Source organism: Trachinotus anak, unplaced genomic scaffold, assembly GCF_046630095.1.
Source record: "Trachinotus anak isolate AG129_WGS33_773 ecotype Australia unplaced genomic scaffold, CSIRO_AGI_Tana_v1 ptg000018l, whole genome shotgun sequence".
Classification (NCBI taxonomy): Eukaryota; Metazoa; Chordata; class Actinopteri; order Carangiformes; family Carangidae; genus Trachinotus; species Trachinotus anak.
The window spans coordinates 7,073,797-7,095,006 of NW_027273869.1; the positions used below are offsets into that span (position 1 = coordinate 7,073,797).

The 21,210-nt window shown below is 41.4% G+C and overlaps 1 protein-coding gene across 1 annotated transcript; it reads right to left on the reverse strand.

The window, feature by feature from the left end:
* Positions 1 to 5,059: 5,059 nt before the first annotated feature.
* On the reverse strand, positions 5,060 to 19,738 carry etnk1 (ethanolamine kinase 1). Its single transcript, XM_071501548.1, has 8 exons — positions 19,440 to 19,738; positions 17,746 to 18,005; positions 16,932 to 17,072; positions 14,785 to 14,927; positions 9,569 to 9,652; positions 9,311 to 9,471; positions 8,354 to 8,427; positions 5,060 to 8,090 (listed from the first exon to the last, which is right to left on the reverse strand). Exons 1-8 carry the CDS (start codon positions 19,584 to 19,586, stop codon positions 8,018 to 8,020), a joined length of 1,083 nt encoding a protein of 360 aa, XP_071357649.1. The 5' UTR covers positions 19,587 to 19,738; the 3' UTR covers positions 5,060 to 8,017.
* Between the last annotated feature and the right edge of the window lie 1,472 nt (positions 19,739 to 21,210).

Sequence of the window (21,210 nt, forward strand, 5' to 3'; positions counted from 1 at the left end):
ACCCACTTAAGTGCAGTTAAGTTCACTGAAAGTCACCAAAATACCCAAAACAAGAAATGAAAGGTGAGAAAAAAAAAAAAGCTTTTCCCCTCCTGAAGCGGAGAAATGGCAGACAAGGGATCTGGGCTAAATTGCCTAATTATGACTAAGAAACAAATCAGTTAGGAGACATATTACAGTCTTTTAACAGCTTTGACTGTTTGACCAAAACAGTAAGTAGTAGCCTGTAATGAGATGAGGTAGGTGTAGTGGAGGTGTGTCTGTGTGCGTATCATTGTGTGTGTCAGCTGGGGGTGTGTGGAGCGGATACAAGCTGCAGACAATTAACAGAAACATAAATATCTTGCTGTGCTTAAGCAAGCCATTAATCAGATATAAATAGAGTGAAGGAGCCCTTTGTGATTAACGAGGTGAGACTCGCTGCTAATTACTGTTTCCCTCTCCTCTGGTAATTAGGTTGGCGCGTTGAATGGGGATGAACGAGACTGCCCTGACCCCATTTCCACCCCCCACACCCTGCCATTGTTCTGCTTCGCTCTCCGCTCTTGTATGTGATTGTAGTAGGTGTGTGTAAGTGTGTGTGTGTGTGTTTGTACGTTGTGTTCCTGTTTCTCTTTTTCCCTTTGTCTGTCTCTCATGTCAGGCTTGTTTTAGGAATTGCACTTTTGATATGAAATGCACAGGTTTGATGGTCCGGCCTCTGTCATAGCCTTCAGCCAGTCGTAACTCATAACTCTGTGATGGCCAATTGGACTTCACAGGTTGCAGGGGCCCCCTTGGCCACCCCATAGAGACAGGCCTGCTTATAGGGACTCGTTGAGGCAGAGTGAAGCTTCTTGTGTGGTCAGGTGTGAGGTCATCACTGATGTGGATGGCCAGGGGATGCTCCACCTCAGCTTGCAGTGTTTCCTCATGCCCGCCACTATCATCTCCTTTGTCTTACACCACGGCACCAGGCTTGCCACCTTTCTCCTGTTATGCTGTTTTATTGACCCCACTCATCAGACCAATGACCGTGGTGTCATCAGCAAAATTCAGGGTAGTGTTGTCCTTCTGGGAGGCCATGAAGTTGTGGATGAATGGTATGTAGAGCTAAGGACACATCCTTGTGGGGTGCCACTATTCGTTATCGCACCGTTTGAAGTTAGATTTCCAGTTCTGACAGATTGCAGGAAATCTAACAGCCAGTCACAGAGTGCGGCGTTCAGGCCAAGGTTGTAGAGTTTATTTTTGAGTTTGTGGGGGAGGACTGTATCAAAGGCTGAGCTGTAATCAGTCAAGAGCATTCTGATGTAAGCATCTTTCTTTTCCAGGTGGGAGAGGGCTACGTGCGGAGCTGCAGAGACAGTGTCTTCACTGGAGCTGTTGGGGTGGTACTCATACTGCAGGGGTCCAGTGACTTAGGTGTATTACTCTGGAGGTGGGCCAGAACAACTCTCTCAAAGCACTTCATTATGATTGGAGTGAGTGCCTGTAGTCAGTCAGACAAATGGCTGGGCTCCTTTTGGGGGTGGTGGTTTTAAAACAGGCCTGTGAAAGGGACAGGTTATGGATGGAGGTGAAAACATTTGCCAGTACTCAAGTACATGTCTTGAGGGCCCGCACGGAGATGTTATCTGGGTCTGCTGCCTTGCAGGGGTTAATTCTCCTCAGGACTCTGTGTACTTCAGCCGATGAGACAGTCAGTGGGGGTTCTTGCATGTTCTGAGTGTGTGAGAGCCCCCTGTGTGTTTCACTGTCGGAGGTCTCGAAGCGGGAATAGAATTTACTAAGCTGTTCAGGTAGGGAGATGGTGGCGTTCATTATTTCCGTGGTGGTGCCCTCACAGTCTGTGATCTGCTGTAGGCGTTGCCACATGCGCCTGGCATCAGCGATAGAGTTGTAGCCTTCCAGCGTCTGTTTGTATTGCCATTTTGCCTCTTTAATTGTTTTCTGCAGTCTGTACTTTGCTGTTTTGTACTCCATCTCACTGCCTGAACTAAACCCAAGATGGATGTGTCGTGCTTGACTGTTCATCCAGAGCTCCTGGCTTGGATATTTTCTGACCTGTACTGTGGGCACTATGGTGCCAGTGTAGGTACTGATGTAATCAGTCACACATTCAGCATACTCCTCTGTTTATAGAACAATCCTCTTGCTTTAAACACATCCCAATCTGTGTGTGCAAACCAGTCCTGCATAATGCTCTCAGTATCCGGGGACCACATTTTGACTTGTTTACTGACTGGGGTAGTCTGCTTGTCTCTTTGTCTGCAGGCTGGGTGCAGGAACAGAGAGATGTAGTCTGTGGGGGCATGATCCAGGGTATTCTGGTCTCTAGTGGGGATATTCACATTCTCATAATATTTTGGCAGCACAGTCCCATAGATTAATGAGTAAAGTAAAACTATCATCTCACTTAAAGCTTCTCTGCTGCATATCATAAGATGATTACTTTCTTTGTTGGCTGGTACAGTCACGCAATATAAGCAGTTTCAAGTCATCTGTAGTAGCCAATTTATTTATGAACTGTATAAATGTGATATTTGATGTATTAATCTGCATTATAGCCCAACTGATATAAATTAATGATTTTTGAGACAGATATCCATGTAGATATTTGAGATTTAAAAAAAAATCTTATAATTATATGTTGGCTGAAAGTCATTTTAACCCATATAAAAAAATAAATAAATTTAAAAAAAACATTTTTCATAAACTCCTAATTTGTTTTTTCATGCAATTCAGCTAGAACTGCACTGGGCAGGACAGTTGAACAACAAACTTGACACATAAACCAATGTATTTGCAATTACTTAACATCAGACAATATTTCAGCCTGGCTAATTTTTTAGGTCTGTCTCTGATCTGCATTCTTGTTTTCATAAATCCCTTTCTTCTATTGGCCTGATTGGGTAGCTTTTCATGCTCATCGTCCATAAAGGTTACTGGGCCTATGGTTAGATGTTGGCTTCATAGTGGCTGCCACCTCACTTTGTGCTCTCCCACTGTTTCCTGCGCTTGTGTAGTGTTTTTAAACCCAAAGATGAAGAAATAAATCAGACTCTATCCGTTGAGGTTTGCTGAGAAATGAGATCAATGAGATTGTTCTGCCCTCCTGAAATGTTAGCTGCCACTCCACCGGGATTTCGCTTTATGAGTTCAGTGAGATGACACCTCTGATGGATGTGCAGAACAGCTGTGTCAGCACTTCTCCTCTTGGCTCCAGCCTCTGACTACCAGCAGGCTAGCTTCACCACTGCTCCTCGTCTCGCTCACACACACACACACACACACGCACTCTGAGCCCTGGTGATATATAAGCGTAATCCATTACTACACACTTCTACCAATTGTCTTCAGTTGGAAGTGGCTGCTTTGACCTTTTTATGGGAAATGAAAATAAGTGGAGGCGCAGAACAGCCGATATTGGATCCCGTTGTTAATTAATGTGTGTATTATCCGGGTGGATGAAGCCAGGGGGAGGAAGTTAATTGAATTACAGTCAGTGAGTTGGATAATGCACTGTTGTAATTGTTCGACTGTATAAGGCAGTGCTCACATTAGGGAGACGAAAGGCAGGCCTGATTTGCTTCTAGAGAATGGTAAGAAATTACTTGTTTGGTTTTGGGGGTGTGAGGCATGAATGGCTTTCAAATTCATCCTTTGGGATGGTAAACTGTAAAGATATGCTCTCCTAAAGCCTGTCTATGCTCTTATTTACTTACTGCACTTTTGCAGCACATAGACAAACTAACACATCACCCAGTCTTATCTCACATTGGTTTTCACTGACTGATATACCTAACAAATAAATGCTTCGTCTGACATCAGGCTCGAGCCCTCTAGAGCTCTCTTCACTTTTGAATTTATGCCATATTTCTTTTATTTAGGCTTTTTGCATCCAGGCTGTACAACCAAATTTGGTTCTCCACAAAGGAAAACTGGCCCAGAGCTCAATGTCGCAAAGCCTATTTCAATGTGATATTTTCTCCAGTAAATTCCGTATTTTATTTGCTTTGAATAGAGGGGTTCAACACACAGCATATTAATGAGCTGCCTTTATTTTAAATATAGAAATCTCTGTTAATAAGCATTAATATCACAAATAATAAATGTCGAATAGGATTATTTTTGTACCCTGTGGTGAGCTTCCTGCCAGGTTTGGAGACCTGTGCATGTACTAATTTCTTTCTGCGGGTTGTACTGCCATCTTGTGGTCATCTCTGGTAACAGCTCTCAACAAAGGCCAGCTGAATCTGGTGAAAAGAACGTAGACGTCAGGACATCTTAAGACACAAGGAAAAGTAAAGTATGTGCATAAAGTATATATATAACAGGAAAATTGTGGTGTCATGAAACAAACCATATGACATTCAACTGGTAAATCTATTTTTGACGACGGACTTTATTCACAATAAAGACACACAATGCATAATTACATGATTCATGCGTTTTTATGTATTTTCTTACCATATAAAAATACATACAATACTGCAAAGCTTATACTCTGATATAGGTACAGATCACACTAAATAATTAAACTGAATACTACACTCATTCAGAGATTTAAAAGTGTGTATTCATCTCAAGAAGTATTAATACATGACTTACAGTATTATCTATATTCTTGGCATGTAAAAGATGCAAAAGAAAAAGATCAGTGTTCTAGTTGCCTATGAAAGCTAATTGCAACTCAGCTTAAAACAAAAAAAAAAGAGTAAAACAACATATTAAGGAAGTACTCACAGCCACAGATAAACGCCTGGAAAGAAACCAGCTAGCAAAGAGACAGAGACATAGGGTGTATCGTACTCATGTTTTATGTTAAAACACAATCTTCTTTCTTCTCTCTTATCTCTGAACACTGAATGAAGACATAGGGACCACAACATCCAAATAAGAACGGTACGTTACGTGACACTGAAAATTTTGAAACCTTTTAAATGAAATTAAAGTAATAGCTACGTTGTTTAGTAATCATACATTTCTTTTACCAATTCAGATTGGTGTTCAAGAAATGTGTCTGTCACTCCCTGTTAAAATACCTTCAGAGACACAAAATGATAGCAGACAGCGATAAGGGTCAATATACTTTATTTTTCAAAGCATGTTTACAGTATTGGAAATTTTCTTTTTTTTTTAATTTCATCTTTTACCCCAGGCAACTATTCACTTTAATGCAACTTTTAGAAAAAAAAACTCCTTTTATGTACATTCATTCACATTATTTCAGAACAAGCAAAGATATTACATTTGTTTACTGTACATATAAACATATGCTACAGTGGCCAGAGATTTAAAGATACACTTTTTTTTACAATGTTAAATACAAACAAACACTTAGGAAATGTAGTGCTGGTTCATGTTATAATCAGAATTGAGATGACCTTCAATATACAGTGAAAATGCATTCATTTGTTTCAGATGTATGGGGAAATTAAGCCTCTAGGAAATATTTCAGCAGTGTAATTTTAACATTTTGAGTATTCAGAATATGTGGCAGTCAAATGTGACTAACTGCATTAAAGCATGTGCATGTTATGTGTAAACGTGGTGTGACAGTGTACTAAATGGACACCGAATGGAAAACAATCTTCCACAGAAATATATAATGTTCCTCCAACACAACTTCAACCAGTTACTTTATCGAAACAGCTTACCATGAAGTACACTTTTATGGAAGATCTTCACATGTTAGAAGCCAATGTTACATACATTTTTAGGCCTTCTTAATTCTTCCATCTTAATTCACCAGCATGAAGACACACAACACAAAATTAAAGACAGAAGAGAAGTAACAGGCTAACCTTTAAACTTCAAAACTGTAAAGTACAAAGTAGGAGCTTTCACAGGCACACAGGCAAACTAACATGTCAATATCTCTTTAGCTCGTACTGCGCAGGAGTGTATATGTGATCGGACAACCCAGGCTTGTCTGACAAGTCTCTTCACAGAGCTTTGCAAACTTGTTACATCAGTGGGCACCTGGGCAAATATGTAAACAGCAAATTTGTTTTTGAGTGAACAAGAAAACTTGTTTCACCACATTTCACATGTAAAGGTCATGTTTAAACTGCCTTAAACTGAAAATAACTCGCTCTTTTGGTGATTCAAATTTCTAAATTATTTTTTTGAATGTACTATATTTGCCCAGGTGTCAAGTGTTACTGCACCAGCAAACATCCACACACTCTCAAAGACCTCAACCTTAACATTTCCATTTAAATAAGTATAAAAACGGTCATTTTTAATAAGTCCATATAACAGTCATTCTAATACTCTTTGTGCTACATGGAAAATGTGTGCATTATGTACAAGCAAAAGAACAGATGTCAGCACTTTGGTGTAGGCTAGTTAAAGCAACCAAAAGATTAACTTGTTTTAATTTCTAAAGGGCCTCCTTAAGCATTTTTTTTTCTATTTTAGAGTAATATTTAACATGAAGGTCAAAGGTGAACATTAAGAATGACGACTGACAGCAGCCATTGTTTATCTCTCCACAGAGGGTGCTCTTGCTCCTCAGGTTTCACTGACAGCTGACTTTCATTACATTTTTTTTAGTTATCCAACTTCACTTTCTTTTTTTTGCCAAAATTCGACACTTTTCTACAGACCTTCATTTCAACATTGGGTGCTTAGAGCGATGAATGCCAACAGTGGCTCAGCAATCTGACAGTCAAGCAAGGTCATATCGCACTTATCTAAATAACACACATTTGTGACTGAAAACTGATCTACAAGTATATAAAATGGTCAGTTCCTAGTTCATCAGGACTTAACAGTAGTGTTTTGTAATACTAAAGATGATTCCCAAACTTTCCCTGAAATGGAGCAGACAACATAATGGTTTGGTCTTGTCTAGTACAGCATGGCTTACAGTCGATGTCACAGTGAATAAAAGTCCCTAAAACTACTGACGAATCATGTGACCTACAACCAAATTTCCTGTCTAGCGTTATGAACATGGAATGTTCAAATTACAGTGAGATGCATTTTTGTCCCCTGTTAAGAATCAGACAAAAACCAAGTGTCAAAACAAACCTGAAACCTAGATTACAGTGAAAATCTCTCTCAAGTCAAATGGCTGTTCAGTGAAACACAACTATTTAACCCGAGGGAGAGGTTAGATGTAAACACAAGGTGCTCTCCTACAGCTTGATGTTTCTACCTAGAAAGCCAAAACACAAACCCTCACCAAACTACACAGCAACAGTAACTACATGGCTGTTTTGGTGCACCACCCATGCACAGTATGCTGGGGAAAATATGGGTGAAATCAAGAGTCACAAGGCAGGCCGCAAGTCTCTCTTTTTTTTTTTCTTTTTTGTGGCGTGGCTCATATCACATGGGGTTAAGGGATAAAACTGGCCTTTCTAACTTGGCATTTGTTTCTTTTTTTAATCTTGGTTCCTTTGCAAACAAAGCAGACTTTGTACTGTATGTCATTATAAGTGTGGTCATTGGCTGGGCTGGCTCCCGACGGTTTTTACCCATTACCCATGCATATGAGGAAGATGTTACCAGACAATCAGATTCGTGTTTGGGAAACCTGTCTGTCATGTAGGTGGTTGCTATGTAATGGTTGTGAACAAGGTTGATATTGCATCTCTGTCTTACTGTTTTTAGTGATTTAACAATGAGAAAAGCTCCTTGAAAACACATATGGTGATATCATGCTAATATCCTAATTGATATTAGAATAGCAGAAATGACCACAATAAATTTAGCCATGTGAACTTCACATTATAGCAGGTCTTAAGTCAGTCCTTCACACACACCCATACTACAAATTTGGGCTACTGGTTTTAAAAAACACAGGAGTGACTGCAGATGATAGTTATGATTGTGGTCCATTCAATCTCTAGAGATAAATACAGTAGAGAGGGGACCTGTAGGCACTGAACAGGACAGACTCTCAGTCTGGCTCTTCCCTACACAGACCTCTAGAGGGCGCTCGGCTGTCAGCATGTGAGGCGCAGAGCGGGTTGGAGGGGAGGAAGAGCAGGAGGAAGAGAGAATGGGTGGGTGGGGGCTTTTATTCGGGTAAGTTCAGCGCAATTGCCTCTGGTTTCATCTTGAAGTACTGGCTGAAGCGCAGGACTGCATATCTGAAAGCAGACACACACAGACGGAGGAGAAGTGTCAGCAATAAGATAAAAATGTATCTGACATGTTAGATAGATGGATACCAGTGCAAAAATATCAGACTGCTTAGACACACTGTGCACTGAGATGACACAAATATTATTAATATGGATGCTTAACATTTTGTTCTTAAACATATGATTAAATGACTAAGATCTGCTGGGCAGAGCAGAATAATATAGCTCATAAGGAGTGCTTGCTGCTTTATTTCAAGGTGGCAACATACCCCAAAAAGTCGAAGTCGATGGTGGAGAAATTGGCCTGAATCAGAGCCCAGAGACCCCAGATGAAATGAGATGCCTAGACAGAAGGGAGAGAGCGCAACAGGGAGACACAAAGGATTATCATGTACTCGCTGTCACTCGCTTTAAAAGTAAATGTCATTTCTAATTATCCAACGCACATCGCTCGAGCATGTACTGAGCCAGCAGAAGCCCCATGGCAACTATAACAAATAGCTGACACAGAAACACAATTGCTTCACTTGCCCATCCTCCACACTGCCCTCTTTTCCTCTTGACAGTAAACAAGGCAGAATGCAGCTCAGGGGAGAGCGTGGAGCCTCACGAGGGTTACAAATCGCCTCCCTTATACTGGCCGCATCAGTGAGCATGTCACAAATATCCTTCCTCTTATTCAGGGCAGGTAGCGCAGGTTATAGCCCACATCACTCAGCACTCTGTTTAACCCTCATCACACTATAATCTGTGTTTGCTGGCCCAACACCTGTGGCAGCAGGGCTGGAAAATCACCCAACAACAAGCCCCCAGGCCACTTACTCTACAAGGGCTCTATTTTCAGTCCATTAATGTTATTGGAAAGGGCACAGTACAGTAGGTAGAATTACTAAAACAGCATAAAGCAATACTTGTCCTTGACCATACAGTATATTTATAACTGAAGTGTTAACTACCTTTTTAACAACTGAGGAGTGTTTCAACTGTTTCTTATCAGTCATCACTGCCCTCAAAGTATATTGAGGAGAAATGTTTAGGCAAACATTAGACACATTCTTTTACTCATAATCATGCAGTCTAAACATCAGCTACCTGCTATCTGCCAATCAGAGACCATCACCATCTTTTTCTTACAAACTCGAGACTTGACCATGAAGATTAGTCAGGTGCGGATATGCTTGACTGTAATCAACTGTGATTTAAAATGATTGTGCACAAACGCTTACCAGGGCAAATCGGTTGACTTGGACATAAAGAATCTCCACCTCTCTCTCAGTCACGTCACTGCCCTGGCCTTTGTGCTCCTTATAGGCCTCCAAGTAGGAGCGGAGCCACTGCAGCTGAAAGGCCCGCTCTGGGTAGTAACTATAATCCACCTCATTCAGGCCTGGTACAAATAAACACAAGTTAAAGTTAAAACACTGATATTTGAAGTGAACATTTCATACATACATCTTTTTATGTACAACAGGAAGTACACTTACCAGCAAACTCATTGAAATGGTTCCCAATGTCGTAGGCTTGGTAATTGTACCCAGCATATTCGTAGTCAATGAACTTTACACTACCTGGAAAAAGAAGGAGCGTTGTTTAGACAGAGACACAGGAAGCTGACGAAATGATTATGTTGTGTTTTCCCTTTGATAACTCAGAATGTCAAGGCCTTTCATGTCATATTGTAACTTTCTTCCTGTCTGTCTGGACTGGCTGGCTAGATGCAGCCGATTTTGGGGCGAGGAGTAAGAGTTTGCATTTTGAGGGAGAGTAGACAGAAGAAGACTTTAGCACAGAACAAATGAGAGAAGGAGAATTAAAGAGAGACACATTTAGACTGAAGAGGTATTCTTCTGGAAATAGCTACTGACAAACACTTCCTATAAAAAAAACCTACACTGTTAAAATTCAGGGAAGGGGCACTGAATATAGCCAGTTGGCTAACACTTTTACAGTAATACTGGTTAAAGGGTATTGTCCCTAAAAGAAATATTCAGAATAAAAGCTCCTGCTAAGTGAATACGGGAATTTCTATGCCCTTATGTTGTCTTTGCTATTTTAAAGCAAGTATACCAAGCAATCCAAAGATAACAGATAGATAGGTTGAACATCCTCAGAGAGTTTGAACAGTCATCTCCAATTGTATCTCAGTAAACAGAGAAGGTGTTACTGGTAACTGAGTTATCAGCCTTTTTCCAAGAAACCACAAAACGGGCAGAGATGAAAATGCGCAAAGCCTGATGCAAGACATGGAACACATACAAAAGTCTAGGGGGGGGAAATGAGTACAGCTGCCTTTTCACAGAGTGTTTGTTTTGGATACATGCACAAAATAAAAGGAAAAAATGTCAGTTAAAGTTTTGTTCTGTGGAGATGGAAACAAAAGCTAAAATAAAAAGAAAGCAGGGGGACAAAGGAGGGAAGATAGTAAAACACAAAGACACACAAGTGGATTTCAGAAAAGTGCACTGAGCCAAAACACATGTACAGCAACACACTCTTCAATAAATGTTCTCTCACAACTTTGTTGACTTACAGCAAACAATGCACCCCATGCTAACAGTGTAGCTGAGAGCCAGCTGGTGTTAAAGCCCTTTGATAAAGTTTGTAAAATACAATCTCAGCAACTACAAAAGTGCCCATGAAATACGGGTGAAAATACCTGATGGTTGAAGCCCATCATGACTTTGAATCTGTGGTTAGAGAAGAATGTGTTGCTGTCTGCATATGTAGGTCAGTGAAAACATAAGGTGTCTGCATTAATAGTGAACACAGAGGGAAGCATTCGGCCATGAAGAGGCTGGCCTCAAAATGCAAACCCTTACTTTTCACAAGCCTGGTTGTTACAGTGGCATTAACCAAATTTTAAAAAAAGAAAAAAAAGAATTTTGAAGAACAATAAATTTAAGTAAATGTCTGTGTTTTTGTTTGTCTTGGCCTTAGCTAATTTCTTTGCCCTAACGTATGGAACACATGTTTTTTGAGGTGTTGCTGGACTACAAGAAAGACACTTTGAGGTGGGTTACCAGCCGGCGTGTAGGTCCTAGCGGGACACAACTGAACACCTCCGGGCAGTGGCTATAGCCCCCTGTGCAGCAGATGAAAAGGTTGGGGCAAACACATCTTTCACACATGCTCACTCTCTCACTGACACAGTTGTCTTTTATCCATTCTTGCTCGCACGCACAGTGTCGAAACATCAGGCCCTGCAGCCAAACTCCCAGTCCTTCTCTCTCCCACCGCCCCCCCACCTCTCATACATGCAACCTCACTTCCCCTTCTCACAACACTCCCCTCCAATGCTCCCTTCCCATTGGTCTGGTGTGAACCCAATAGCATGACACCTCTGCTGCTTTTGCAAATGACAGAATTTTTAAGAGGCTTCCTGTTGGCTGCTGAACTGCAGATTTCGTGGCTCTTGGGACCAAGTGTGCGAATCTTTTTTTTTAACTTTGCAAACATCTGAGTAAAGTGAGAGAGGCAGGGAAACTAAGCCTGTGATGAAGGCTGAGAGACAAAGAGAGAGAGGAAAAGCAATACAGCACTTGTTGACAGTATTTTTTTAAAATTTTTTTACTTTTGACAGTCTTAGGGAAACAGCAGTGACCACTTATGTCTATGCTTTTATCAATACAGGAAGTGGTGGCTTCTCTGCTGCTGTGTTTGGCAGACAGGCAGTTTCAACTCAGCAACTACAGCTGAGCATAAGTGACAGGAAGCAGTGTGGTAGATGTTCCGTTTCTTTTCATGCCTACTCTGTTTTTCAGTCCAACAGAAGGCTGTAAGTGGAGGGTAAGACATGGATTACTAGAGCGACGGTTCAGACAGCTTGAGTGGGCACACTCACAAATGTAGTAATTATGGCTTGGAGCTCGAGTCCCTGGATTCTATTGTGGTGTCCGTTCCATTGTGGTTGTCATTTTGTAGGCATGGTCTAGCTGTGTTTGCAATGTTAAGACAGATGTGATTAGACTAGAGGTATTGGGTTAAGGGACAATTCCTTTCTATTTTGGCTCTTAATCAATGATACGTCCAAACAGAAGTATTGATAACCTTTTGTCCTACTTGTTGAAGAATGAAACATGATTCTGCAAGTCTGCAAACATGCATGAATTTTATGCAGAGTTTTACATGTCTATACAAGAGATCTACACCGTAGATCAACTGATTAATACATGCCCTCTGGATATTGCTCCACTTTTTAAAAGTGGATGCACAGTAATTTAGGCACACGGTAGGCACTGGCTCAATCTCAGTGATACTGGATGTCTGTCCCTGCCGAACCAGTCAGCTCTCGTTTGATAGGCAGAACCACAGATTCAAATGAGACTCTGCAGGTGTGCATGTCCAATCCTCCACACTCCTTTTCTGTGCGCTTACGCTGAAGATATTATGTATTATTGTTGTTCTAAACAAATCCCATGAAAAGACCAAAACCAACAATGTGTTACTCTGTCTCTCAGTACTTTCCAACTTCCCCATACAGTCTGCTGCTCTCAGCCCCAAGCCTATTCATTTTTGTGCTCTATGGCGCTGAGGAATTACAGAATTAATATGTGAACCCTTTGGAATGACCTGGTTTCTGCACTGATTCATCCTAAAATATGATCTGATCTTCATCTAAGTCACAAGCGTAGACAAACACAATGTGCTTAAGCTAATATCATGCCATGAATTATAATCTTTCGAGTCTTCATTGAACACACCCATTAAACATTCACCTCAAACAAGAGCTTCTAGTAGCTCCTGATCAGACCTGCACAATGTTCAGGAGGAATGTTCCTCCTACAGAGCTGCTTCAGCTCAGACATGTCTGGTGTGAGCAGCTCTGTGAGGTCATTCCACAGCATCTCTGCTGGGTTAAGGTCTGGGCTCCGACTGGGCCACTGCAGAAGGTGGATTTTCTTTGTCTGAAGTTACTGTCCTGCTGCATCAACCAGCTTCTACTCTGGTGCTCTAGACTTCTTTTTACCTCACCAGTCATTCTACATTGTGCTTTTGGAGTCATCTTAGCTGGACGCCCACTTCGAGGGAGAGTAGCCGCAGAGCTGAATCATCTCCATTTATAGACAATTTGTCCAACCGCCGACTGATGAATATCTAAACTCTTTGAGATCACTTTGTAACCATTTCCAGCTTTATGCAAATCGACAATTCTTCAGCCCAAGTCTCCTGAGATCATTTATGTAAGGCATGTTTCACATCAGCAGATGTTTCTAACAAATTCAAAATGTGTGAGTGTTTTTTTTATAAGTCAAAGTTGTTCTAACCCACACCACAAAGACAATACTTGCTAGCTGGATAAAATTTGAATTGGTTTTGATCTTTTCGTTGGATTTCTTAACACCTATAAAAATACAGAATATCATCAAACATACGGTATGCTTTCACTTATATGGTCTGCCCTGTCATCAATGGTGGCGCTTTGACTTGGATATTGCAAAGTGAGGAGCAGTGACGGAAAGTAGCTTTATATTTTAGGCGTTTGGCCGGCGCTTCGAGTGACTTAAAGCAAGTGCATATTTTTTAAAAAAAAACAAAAAAACAGTTGTGTAGTAATCAGCACTGGAATGGTAGCCTAGCAATAAGATGTCAGGGGGAACTGGTGGCCGAGTAGCATTGGAGGGTGATAAATAGGTACGTCGCTCCTACTGCTGCCATGAACTCATCCCGATTAGCCTGAGCAGTGGGCAGACTACGTGAGGGCCCTCAGAGCCGACTGTGCGTGAGGTTTGTCTCTCTCCATTGCCTCCCCAGGGCAGGGCGGCGCAGCGCAGCCACACCCTCAGCTGTCATTCCTAGGGGAGAAAGGCTAGACACAAGGAGCTGTGAGAAGGGCCCCGCCCCTCGCCGCGAACCGACGAGGGGGCTAACAGCTCTTAAACCGTCCCTTAAACACCCCCCATCCCACCTCCCACATACATAAAATACCCTGTACTATCTTCCCCCCGCCCCCTTGCTTATTCTGTCTCACCCATTTACCTCACCATTCCTCTGCTACAAAGACAATGCTTAGAACAGTTTCACTGACTGTTACACTCTCACTGATTGATAATTAAAGTCACTCAGTGCAGCGGTAAGCTAATAAGTTTGCCTGAGGACAAAAAACAGCAATATTGCTAAAGCACCAAACACATGTGCTATCAATAAAACTGAGACTTGGTAATGTGGTATGAGGTAATGGTATTGTTTGTTGAGGCTGATAACAGTGGTTTTTGCTCTAAGTTTTCAGCACAGAATTAGAACGACACATCAGACTAAATTTAGGAAAAACGATGAAATCCAAACTAGAAAAGGCTTCACTGTGCACCAATTTATTACCAACACAATAGCCAGGATTTTATGTGCAATCACTGAAATCTGTGACAGATGTGGTGTTTTAATAATTCACCAAAAAAGTAGACTTTTAAAGCAAGTTAAACACAATTTTGTTTTAACATACCATTCTATGTTTGTGCTGTGTTTGCCTTTTTTTGAATAAGGATTCCATCTAGAGCTACAGCAGAATGTACAACCAGATTGTCTTGTCTGACCGTTCTAGTTCTGCGGCCCAATGCAAACACTGACAATGAGTGAAGCATGTGACTAGGGTTGAGGAAGTGCAGGTACAATCCTACCTGAGCGTAGGGACCGATGTAGATCACACTACAACACAAATCAGTCATACAGTAATGCCTACGACTACGCTTGTGCAGTGTATACTCACCTTCCTCCTGGTTGTAGATGATATTTTTGCAGAGCAGGTCGTTGTGGCAGAGAACTACGGGGGAGCCCAGCACTGACAAGCTCTGCTGGAGCCACAGCAGCTCTTCTCGGAGGCACCGTGGGCTGGGCACCTCCATGCGCAACCTGGAGGGGGCAGAGAGTCAAAGAGGGTGAGTATATTGTGAAGGAGCAGCATTAGGTGTATTATTGAAAAGACAGATGGAGGTAAAGTCAATATAGAAAAGTAGAGCTAAAAATAGAAGCGAGGGTGGAAATAGAAACTGAAGTTAAGCAAAACAAGGTAGAGAAAAGGAACCACACGTAATTTTAGAAGCCAGCATTATGCAAAACAATTTATGTGGCACTAATGGGAGAAAAAGTAAAAGTGATTGACTCATAACTGCAATGTTAAAGTGAATGTAAGAGCACAAAATGAATCCATGGGATCCGGGTGCAGACCTATTATTGATATAAAATTTCATTACTTTAACTGCAAGTACACATCCACCACATTTCTCAACAATGCCTAGTGTGACAACAGCTGTGTCTCACATAAATGTAATTTGAGCAAAATGGGAACATTTCTGACTAGAATGATAAGCTTCATTAAAAGAATAAGTAAAGGTCACCTGAAATCAATTTCACCTCTAGAATAAAAGACTTTGTGAGTTTGGTGAAATCTGCAGATTATTCACAACTACATTTCCAGCCTGTTAGATTAGGTTTTGTTATAATAGTTTCACCATAAACGATACAAAATGCTCATACACACTACTATTTACACACACCAAGATGTTTTTGTAGAAACTGCCTTTATTTAAATTAACTAACATGACACAAAACACCTACGCAATGAGCAAACTGCTTTTTTTTATGCTATGCAAACATTTTATTGTACCAGACAATTACTTCACAGCCATCATTTGTTGAACCTGAGTGGGAGAAAAGTGAATAAACACTGAGCAAGATTCAGTCTTTGTGGTCATAAGAACTCCACCTCCACTTCACAAGAACCCCGAGATACTGCTGGTGTTGCAGCCTGAGTCTTTATCAGCATTTCTCTTTCTAAGTTAATATCTGGGAGGCAGTCATGGAAATAAAACAGCCTTTTAAAGTCGATGTTTGTTTTGGATTCATTGTAGGTGCCAAAATACATGAAAGTAGTTGTTACTGCCAACGCAGTTTTCAAACAATCAACTCAGTTTGCCTGTGATGTTTCTTTTGTCAGGGCTGACACAATCTGAAACCTATGTAACCTACATATTTAGATGGAGGTATTAATAATTAAGCAATGTTATTATGGTTTTAGCTAATACAAGACTGATATAAGGATTTAAGAGATTAAAAATTACTGTGCTCGCTAAATGTAGTATTTATTACCCCTCCATACTCCCCTGCTTGCTTCTGTCTTTGAGAATTACTTTTCACAATGTATTACGTTATCTCTTAGGAATGGCTGTAAAGTGAAGTCACACCTGCTGAGATTATGAAAGAAATTCCATAGACGTCCTCAGTCATGTGAGACATGTAGAACTGATACTGAATACTCTTACGTTGTGCAATTGCACCTTGTGCTTGGTTGGTAACTCACTGATAAGACGTATGGAGTCATAGTTCCACGTGGAGATGACTGAGAGCAGAAACATACAGGGGACAAAACCATATATCCCTGAATGAGGAAATTACAGCTCAGTTTTTTATATTTTGCACCTCATGTGACTATCAATGACAATATCAGTCTTATTAATTTCATATTGTCCACTACGTCTCTTTATATTCACAATTCATATTTAAAATCACTACACTTTTGTTATTATTTTGCTCTTTTTTAGTCCTTTAAATTAGTGGTGAATTCAAGTCTAGGTGCTATTATTCCATTTTTAGTCAGTCTTGATGGTTCGTATATAAAACTGTTGAGCCACACTGAAAATTTGACTGGAGAAAATTTCCATCATCTTCTACGAGAGCTGTACAAGTTATGCTAGACACATTTTTACTTGTTGACCTAGGATCTGTAAGTGAAAATGGATTTGGCTTCAAGGTGTGCTGAAACATTTAAAGGGCTTCAGGGAAAAAATTTGGCAGTTAACCAGCAGCATCTGAGGGCCTGGCAGACTTCAGCAACTCTGATCTACGACAGGGTCTCACCTAGCGTTCTGCTCAGGGTCCTCAAAGTACTTGGGGATGAGAGCAAAGTACTTGCCCATCTTTAGCCACAGGTCAGACTGGGGCACCCAGCCATTATGGGCATGAATGGCATGGTACTTGGCCAGCTGCCTGGCAATGAGCCTGCAAAGTAGAAGAGACAGAAAATGGGAGAATCTGAATTAGAGCATGAAGCAGCAATATGCAACCAGGATTCAGTGTTGCAATTCAGCCATAAAGGGCTTAAAAAAAGTTCAAATCAGCTAATAATTACTTGATCAGGTTAATTACTATTTTGGTGAAAGTATACCGGAGTTAATAATAGGTTTTACACTTTTGGATAAAATCTTGGACTAGATCATTTCCACTAAGTTGCAGTCAATGAAAGATTCTCCTTAGCTAGGCCTACATTTTGATGACACATTTAAGGTATGATCTGATTTTCAATGAATTTTCATGAATTTTGACAGTTGCTATTGCGTCACCATTTGGATAATCATTCAATACTGTGTATATGAAGGTTGAACTGGTTATGAAGCAGTGCAACTGTGTAGATCTTGTGAGGGAAGGAAAAAAGAGAAAGAAAGGAGGAAAAAAACAAAAAAAATCATGACTGGCCTTTCAAGTCTCAGCCACTAAAATATGCAAATAAATGCAGTGTGAAGCCAGTAAGAGGCTAGTGAATTTGTGTGTGTGTGTGTGTGTCTGTCAAGCATTCATGACTAGCCTCAGGGGCAGTGACAAACTTAATTCTCAAGTCTGACATCTTTCAGAAAAACTCGTCAAGACTTTTGGTTGTGTAACAATGCGGTTTTACCTAAAAACAGGTTGGCTGCGAATGTGTTCAGGCTCCAGGGCAGTTCCTTGTAGAAATTCATAGCACAGGCCATTGTTGAAGGTACAGTAGAGGCGCGGGGCACAGCGGTGTGCGTGTAGCACTCTGAAACTTTTCACCTCATTTTCCCGGTCGACCAACAGTTCTGTTTTGTTGCCGTAAATACGGACCAGAACCACATCCTGCATCACTGTACCCACGTAGCAGCCTAGCAGCTTATTGGTTATTCCATCTGTGAAAAACTGAGAGAAATAGAGGAAAGAGTGAAAACAGGTGAATCATGGAAAAAGTCAGTGGGATCATCCTCCACACTATGCTATTTAAGTACTGTGTCTGAACACCTACATCGTTCTGAGTATTATATAAAGTCTGAGGGGAGTCAGGCTTTGGCAAAGAACAGAAGAGAGAGGAGGAATTAATGCTGCCATAAAAATTTGGGCCTGTCGGGGGTGATTTATGCTTAACTGTCTGTCCTGCGAAGCTGGGAACATTTTTTTTGTAGGGGTGAGGGTTGGGGGGTGGGTGGGTGCCAACATACCAGCCCTAATTGTTCACTCTAGAAAGGATTGACTGAGAACGACAGGATTGTGGGGAATTTTATTTTGCATGAGGAAGCAATGACTGGCATTTGCTGACTTCCCACTTTGCTCTCATTGATGAATATAAGCAAGTGTGGCGGAGCATGTGATCAGCTCTCACTCTCACTGTGTTTACCAAGCACAGCCACACCCCCCAGTCTGTTATTGTAAAGGAGAATAATTCGCTTTCAGTATCTCACCAAGCTGTAATGTTTGAGTACATGCCTTTCAGTGCTTGTCAAGGTTAACCTCATATAATATTTAGAAATAATGTTCCCTTTACTGTTTGTTTTATTATAAAACTAGTACTCTTTGAGTTGGCAGATCAAACAGGACACTTATAGGATAAGATTAAGTCAACTGTGCAAAAAGTAAATGCAAATAGTCCACAGTCATACTCCATTTGTCATATGTGTTTCTTCCAGAGGTTTACGTGAATAGACGAGATTCCCACCAGTCTCTACCCTGTACTCAACACCTCCCTACCAATATCTTAAATTCCTGAAGCTCGGTTCCCGCCTCTCTTCTATATGTTAAACAACCTCCAGGCAGAGTTGCTGCTCGGATCAGTCATTACCTCTCAAACAGTTCATGCCCCGCACAGCATTCACAAGGATTACATAAGGTTTAAGTTGACTATCATGAGGCTGTGTTGAGGCAGAGGGAGCGGGCTCCACTGCGCCAAAAGCGGCGAGAGACTCCCTCTGTTTGATCATGACCCGATCTGACGCAGATGCTATTTACAAAGGCAAAACATTAACCCTAACGGGGAAAGGTTACTGCAGCATCTATATACATGGAGGAAATGATCCACCATCTGTCTGTGGATGTCAGCAGCAGTTTTATAGAGACATTAACTAAGCATTTCGGGCTGCCGGTGGTGTCATTACGCAGGCTAGTTTCGGCTGATATTAGCCCCCGGGATGAATTAAGGTTGGTTTAAGCTAACTTGAGTTTTTAAATGGGGACACCTTGCTAGCTTAACAACTTCGGCTACAGAGAAATGAACATTCAAGCAGGGGAAAATGCGAACACACGCCACAACAGGCAGACAAAATATAATAAAAATGATTATACTATAAATACTATAAACGTTACCTTCATTTTGACCTCGGATGGTTTCCAGCTAGGTCTCAGCGCCTTGATCAGTTTCAGTGCACCGGGTCTGTAGTCGCCCTCGTCAACTGTCACGTCTATTTTGGGCACAGCTGGAGCCTCGTCCGGTACGTGAATGTAGTTGGCCATGGCTGAATCTTTATTTATCGGAATATATAGCAAACTCTGACAAACACAGTGGTGAACACAGCTGCAAAATGCGCAATGTATGAAAATGTGCGGGTATATAATCCTGAAGTGCTCGGTGTGCGGCAACGCCTCTCAAAAAATCCCACCCACCTGAAAAAAAATGTTCCCCCGATGCATGCTGGTAGTGGAATGACTCACTAAGAAGCGCTTGTTCATGTTATCACCGTACGCCGCCGGCGGAGCTTAATCTACAAAATATTTTTATGCGTCAAGAAATTCGTAAAAAATACGTCGTCATGGGGCTTAACACCAAATGAGAAACAAACACATAAAGTCATACGATATACGAGTTCAAATTCAGGACGTGACTCAAATTTCACAATCGCAATTCACGCCGGCAGGCCTCAGCGGATACACACAAGCGCACCCTGAATGCAGACGTCCCTCACTATGCTGCTGGCGTCACGTCCGTAACCTACTTGAATGAAATGAGCTTTGTGTCAAGTCTGAGCGTTTTAAATGTCAGTGCAGTGGAGGCCAGTAGTCCGGCGCGGACGGGGCAAATCCACTTTGACTCAAGTTAATCCGGCTTTGTGGTCACTAAGGCACCACAAGTGGTTTGTTAGTTATAAAGAAAAAAAAAAACGAGAAAGTGGCTGATTTTGCTGCTTCATTTTCCACTAGTGGTTGCTGGTCTCACCATAAGAGTTAAAGGTCTGCCCTCTGTTATCCCTCAGTGCACTGCTGACACGAGTCGACAGGCTTGTATATTTAATAGCAACACATTGGAAAACCCTGTCCTCACCTTAACATAAGGCCGAGCTTTTCTATTGTTTCGCACATATGGACTGAATGACGTTAGAGGAACACGCCATTCTGGTTTTGCAGGCTCATCATTATGACCACTAGGCCTTGGTTTGTCCTATATATAGAGTAACACATCTATATACATCTCGCAAAACATGTAAGGAATAGCTATTTTATGGCAGTCCACTTGAGGAAGCACTCAGCTAGACCCCCCCATAGCAGAGGCTTAGCCCCTCTAAATGTATAAACACTTTATATCAATGGTGAATTTCCATCTTGACCGTGGCAGTTTGTGCAAAGTGCTTTCCTACAGTTCATGCCAGATCTGACTCTTTGCTGGGTAACATGCTGTATAAAACAGTGCTATTGCCCTGCCCTCTATTCTAGAAGACTCCATATCTAACAGGGGTATGAATATTATCTTTACACATGTGCCAGTCTGTTTAGTGTTGACTCACCCTGTAAACAATGCCCTGCTTTCCACCCACTCAGGTACACACACTTACACCTGGGAGGCTTCCCAGTGCAATCAGCCGGCCAGCCATTTCCTGCTGGCCACTGGTGCAGCTCCAGTTGAGCTGAATGGAGGCTGTCATCTCGCACAGGGAGACTTTATCAGCAGCTCTTAAGGAAAAGGAGTGTTTTTAAAATCACATTTATTGCCCGTATTTCTCACGAGTCTCCTCTGGAAAATCATGACTTGTTTCCCCAGTTGTAAATTAGGCATAAAAATTGGAGCATGTCCTCATTTACCCCTCACTGCTACACACATTTTACATAATGCTCAGTAAATAAAACCAACAAAGTTGCCATATCA